Consider the following 6000-nt stretch of genomic DNA (forward strand, 5'->3'; position numbering starts at 1 on the left):
AATGAGATTTATAACATAAGGTTGGGTTGTAAAAGTCCTTAGAAGCCCTTTATTGACCATGATATGGAGAGAATGACTAGCATTCACATGTGAATTTGCTGTACTATTTAGTATTTATAAGCTTCCAAATGTCTAGAACTATAAAATTGATTAAATAGTTCGCAAAACAAATCTGAAGCAGGATAAAACCAAGGGAACCTTTTCTAGCATGTGTTCATATAGACATTTCCAAACCTATGTCTCATTCCATCCACATGTCATAGGTGCAAATTTTTTATTTTCAACATGCGAACTTACCTTTCCACACTTCCATTGTAATTAAATTGGGCATCAGGTATATGAGTGCTTTTCCCTTGAAATGTCTGGTATCAATTTATTCCAGTTACGGAAAGCGAGGCTGAAAGTCGGTAAAGCAAGATGAGGATTTTGTACAGAGGAGCCACTGCTGATTAATCGCAGATCAGGAGGAAGGGATGTCTCAGTTCCTTCCTTGAAGGAATTTGGGGAAGTCTAGTGCTTCAGAAATCATCCTTCCCCTTTTAGACATTTTGGGGACTATGTTCAGTTTTATTGTCTTGGAAAAGCTGTTATTCATTAAGGATAAACCAAAGAAGCATAGAGAATACAAAGTTCAGTGAGAAAACTTCAGTTGGAAGTGAAGGTTCTCAATGGACTATGGAGAGTCCCTTTCCTTGCAAAGGAAAAGGAGACAGGTAGTTGTGCTCTCCTAAGATATTCTCTTAATAGAGCATTTGTTGTATTTGTGGAGATTGATACTGGTCTTAGCTGCTGCTATTGAATTGGCTATAGTGCTACCATTTTTTCCTTTGTAGTTATGAAAATTTTATGTGTTTGTTTTCGAGAATAGAGTGACAAATAGTCTGGATATTTCATCAAAGATTCTTAGTTCTTTGAGGGAATGAGTGAAAGTTTCTTGGTCTTTCAGAATGTAATAATACCAATCTTTAACGGGTAAGGATCCCAATAGATCCCTTAACTAAGTTGATCAAAACTTAAAAATGCTTGCAAGAAAATCCTAGATAATAGAAAATTAAAAAAAATTCATTCAATTACCTAATCCTCTTTCCTCTTTAGTTGTGAAAATGACCCACAATTTGCAAGAAATATATTGTTCTCAGTCCTAACTATTTTTTCATAATGGATGAGAAAATTTTATAAACTTATTCATAATGGATGAGAAAATTTTATAAACTTACTTTTACTAAATACAACATGGCAGGCCATACCTAGTGTGCAGGTGTGCAAATTTTGTGTTTTGTATGTATCATACTTAACTTTTCTAAAAAGCATCTTGTATCATATCAAGCTTGCTCTCTAATCATCTTCGTTTCACGCTTTGAAACCTCTTTGTCATGTCTTTGGCAGTAATCATATGCTAGTAGCCTGTTTTTGAATAGCCACGATTAGTTATATTCCGTTTTCCTGTAGACCTCTTGCAACCTAAGTCTTCGCATAAAAACAGATACCATATTACACAGTACACACATGTACAATGAGAAGGAACTACAATACAGAAGAAATACACAAAGTAAGCCATTAGCAAATACTCTCATTCAAAGAATATAATATTGCCATATGTACAAGGCAGACAATTTCATAGCCTAACATGATCGATTCTCAAACCATTTATATAGAACTTTACATATCTACTGTCCATTCTAAGTTAGAATAGAAAGTACCTTCTCCATCACTAACAAATACATTTTGCCTCCCGAAAAGAACACAATGATTGTATTTTCCACTCAAACTCATTTTTAGATACCCCTCAATGAATGAACAATTGCATGTATCCTTTCTGCATAAACATTAAGGCTCAAGGCAGTTTTCAGCACCTTATTTGGAATGACTGTCTTCAGCATCTCATATTGAAAACCTTGTTTTACAGCAAGCGGATTGAGCTCAAATGGTTAAATTACCTGCATACAAGTCTGGATGTGACATACCCCAACAGATGAGGCCAGGTGCAAGTCCAAGATGAATTTGATGGAAGAGATGCCACTCAGTCATGGCATTTAAGCCAAAGGTCTCCCTGCAAGTGGAATTTCGAATTTTCCAATCAAAAGGAAAATTGTTGCACTGCAAATATATCATATTATTATCAAAATGCCATTAAATTTTACCATTAGGCATTTAAAGTTCTATACCTTCAACATATTGTGAGAATGCTCATTGGCTTCCTGCAGCCTACTTTCCTAGCTGAACCTAATAAATAGTGCCCATGCATTAATATTGATACATTGGCCCTCTTCACCATTATGAGGATCAGCTCAAGGGCTTTTTGCAGTATCCTTTCCACCGATGGACCAACAATTATGGTGGTACTCACTATATTCTCTGGATCAAAGATTTCTCTAATTTCCCTTGAAAAAGTCTCAAAGATTTCCCTCGAGTTCACAATTGATCAGCTTCTCTCATTAAATCCAGGAAAACACTAAACGTTTCATAACCAGGACATAACATGCATAAAGAATCAGTTAAATCCATTCCCAAGTTTCTTTAGACAAGATCATTCAGTGCTACAGTGTGTGGCTCTGGCTCTTTTCAGGCATCACTAAGAAGGCATATTTGTGGCCAAGGCCTCTCTGGCTCTGCATAGTCCATCTGTGAGTTCAGTATGTGCAACCAAATCAGTTTAGTGATCATTTTCTAACATCTTATCGAAGACATTAATAACCCCATGCAAATTGCCTTTTTAAGAGACATCATTCATTAATGTGCTAGAATATTAGATCAGGAATATAGCCTTCCCCAAGCATTAGGTGTAGTAGCTTGGTGGCTTGCTGCATTTTGCCTGCCTTGCACAATGCATTAACAAGTGTGTTGTATGTGTCAAAATTTGGCCTGAATCCCATGTGCAACATCTCATCCCAAAGGGTCATGGCCTCTTTTAAATTTCCTTTCTTGCAGAATGCACCAATTAGCATTGTGTATGTTATAACATTAGGATGACATCCTTTCTTCAACATCTCTTGGAACCATCTCCAAGCGTCATTTACTTTTCTGTAGCTGCAAAGGCTATCAATTAGCATCGAATACGTTATAACATTAGGAGTGAGACCCTTTATCATCATGTCATGGAAAAGTTCCCTAGCTTTCCATGGGTGATTTTGTTTGATGAATCCATCTATCAACGTGTTATAAGTAGCAACATTGGGAATATAGTTGTTCTCTTGGATAATACTAAACAGTCTAATAGCGTCTTCCAACTTAGCTTGCATACACAGCCCACTTATTAATATATTATATGTAACAATGTCAGGGACAAAACCCTCTTCCAGTATTTGTTGAAACAGTCTTCTCGCTTCTACCATCCTTCCTTTTTTGCATAGCCCATCCAGTAGTGTGTTGTATGTTATAAGGTCTGGTTTAAGTCTTTTGTTTTTCATCTCTTGCAGGAGATCCTTAGCCTCCTGAATCTTCCCTAACTTGCAAAATCCATTAATCAATGTACTATATACAACAATATCAGGAACAATCTTTTTACTTCGCATCAGAAACAGTAGGTCCACCGCAGCATCTGTGTAGCCTTGTTTGCACAGACCATCTATAAGTGTACTATAACAAACAGCATCAGCAACTAAACCCTCATCCAGCATCTGATGAAACCGACTCATGGCATCATCTATATTCCCTTCTTTACAGAATCCATCCATCAGCGAGCCATATGTTACAATATTTGGGGTGTGACCTTTATTTTTCATCTCATTGAACACATCGATTGCCATCCCCGTTTTCCCTTCCTTAGTGAAACTGCCAATAATCGTGTTATAGGTCACAGAGTTTGGGCGACAGCCCTGCTGCTGCATCTTGTGAACAAGCTCCAAGGCTTGCAAAAATTCACCTGACTTGCACAGCCCATTGATCACAACATTGTAGACAACAACATTTGGCTTAAATCCCTTATCTAATCCTTCATGAAAAAGCCGGATGGCTTCCTGTGGCCTATTCTCCTTAATAAGCCCATCCAACAATGTACTATATGTTACAACATCACAACTTAAACCCTTATCTTCCATTCCATGAAAAAGTTCGAAAGCCTTTTGCAACATGCCAGCTTTGCATAACCCCTTGATTAGAATATTGTAACTATAAATATCAGGAACACATCCATCCTTCTTCATCGTTTCAAACAAAAGCATAGCCTCCTGCAAATTCCCTGCCTTGCATATACCATCCATCATAATATTATACGTAGTGACATCAAAAATGTGATTTTTCTTCGAAATGTTCTTAAAAAACTCTAAAGCGTGACTCAATTTCCCAGCCCTTATGAACCCTTTAATGACTGTGCTGAACGTAACATTGCAGGGGTTACACTTTCTGATAATCATTTGAGCAAACATTTTCATGGCAGAACCCATGTTACCATTCTGGGAGTGGCAATTGATTACAATATTGAACGTACAGACATCAGGAGTAATGGCTGCAACTGTAACTGCTCTGTAAAGATTTAATACCGATTCGTACCTTTTCTGCCTGAGTAAAGCTCCCATCACGAAATTGCAGGTGTAAATGGTAGGAACAACTGATGTATGCATAGCCCGCTTTAATTCTTCAGTGGCCTCCTCCAGCTTGCCATTGTTACACATAGTCTCGATATGATTGTGAAAATAGTAAAATGCGTGAGTGTAATTTTGGAAAGTGGATGCTGAAGAACGGTGATCAGACTCTGAAGCTGAGGAGCCATCGTCAATACAAAGAGCATATTGATGAATGCGGGAATGGTTTAAAAATGTTTGCAGAGAATATCTGGCAACAGTTTGACTAAATGGTCGAAACAGTTTAGACTGCATGATTTCAGTAAGCCATGGAATTCAAACAGTTTTATATTGTTGTCCGGCTGAGTTACCATGTGCACTTTGGCACCCATGTAAGCACCCGGCCGAGGTGTGAGCCAAACTGGCGATTTGTTTATTTTTGTGGGGATTGGAATTGTCACGTAACAAGGTCTACATACAAATTTGAGGGGTCCAGCATTCTGATTGAGGGGTCCACAAGACACGGGATCAGTGCAGGGGCAGATTTAAGGGTTTGGTCGGTAGTCTTAGCAACCGGTGGGACCATCCAGTACTAAAGGCTTTGATATTGGCGGGCTTCCAGATGATGATTTTGCTTGATATGGTGTCCCTCTCTTTCAGTGGGCTCCAGCTCGGTTCCATTTGAAGACAACATTATGTGCCTCCAATAGGCGGATAGGCAGATCCCAGGTACGCCTTTTCCTTTTCTCTTGCATATGATTTTGCACCTGTTCAGGCCCCCTTTGTTTCTTCTCCTGGCATTGGTAAGTTTACAACAGTAAAACACCATTAAAAACATATAAACAAGGCACCAGTGGGAATGATATGGTCCTCATGGACGGAACAAACGGGAAAATCACAGATACATCTGCAGATAGGATACTTGTAAAAGTATCATTGACTGATCAACCTAAGATAAGAGAGGAACAGTCAGAACTTGATGGGTCCACCTTACATAACACAGGATCTGATAGTAACAGGGTGGCAGAGAATCAAATAGTCAAGGCACCCGTAACAGCAGAACAGCAAACTAGTTTGGAAGAAGCTACGAAACACGACATCTCTGGCAATAGTGGCTTGGTCCTGACATACGGAGATAGTTTAATGCACAGCAGCATCATCAAGTGGAATCAAGGGAGCTTCCTCATTATTCCAGAACCCTCAGCCGGACACACGAGTTCATTCAATCTTGGAGGGAGAAATGGTAATTTATCCACAAACACTTTGAGTTTATCACAAGCCAGCGGACCACTCACAGGAGGCAACTACATCTATGTGAATGCCAAACAATATAAAAGAATAATTAGGCGGAGAAAGATACGAAAGTTTAAAAATGCAAAAAGAGGGAAGTTAGCAGCTTTACTTCCGAAACCGATTCCACAAACCCCAGACAACACAAGGGAGGGAGAACAAAGTCTGAGGCCGACTGAAATCTCTTAAACAATTAAGCAGTTTGATAATA

The 6000-nt window shown here is 38.7% G+C and overlaps 1 protein-coding gene across 4 annotated transcripts in view; it reads right to left on the bottom strand.

The window, feature by feature from the left end:
- LOC149568396 (uncharacterized) overlaps positions 1-4927 on the bottom strand; it is a 100539-nt gene extending 95612 nt beyond the window's left edge. The window contains exons 1-4 of one of the 4 annotated variants that reach the window (XM_089821323.1): positions 2166-4927; positions 1938-2050; positions 1701-1816; positions 1297-1404 (exon numbers count right to left, since the gene is read on the bottom strand). In XM_089821323.1, the coding sequence (XP_089677449.1) occupies positions 2739-4814 (2076 nt within the window). In that variant the 5' untranslated portion in view covers positions 4815-4927 and the 3' untranslated portion in view covers positions 1297-1404; positions 1701-1816; positions 1938-2050; positions 2166-2738. Of the gene's footprint in view, positions 1-1217; positions 1405-1700; positions 1817-1937; positions 2051-2165 lie in introns of all 4 variants that reach the window. The other 3 variants (XM_089821324.1, XM_089821325.1, XM_089821326.1) reach the window with 3 other exon arrangements.
- Positions 4928-6000: the final 1073 nt, after the last annotated feature.

This window comes from Cupressus sempervirens, chromosome 3 (assembly GCF_028749045.1).
Source record: "Cupressus sempervirens isolate cs-2001-9-10 chromosome 3, ASM2874904v1, whole genome shotgun sequence".
Taxonomy (NCBI): Eukaryota; Viridiplantae; Streptophyta; class Pinopsida; order Cupressales; family Cupressaceae; genus Cupressus; species Cupressus sempervirens.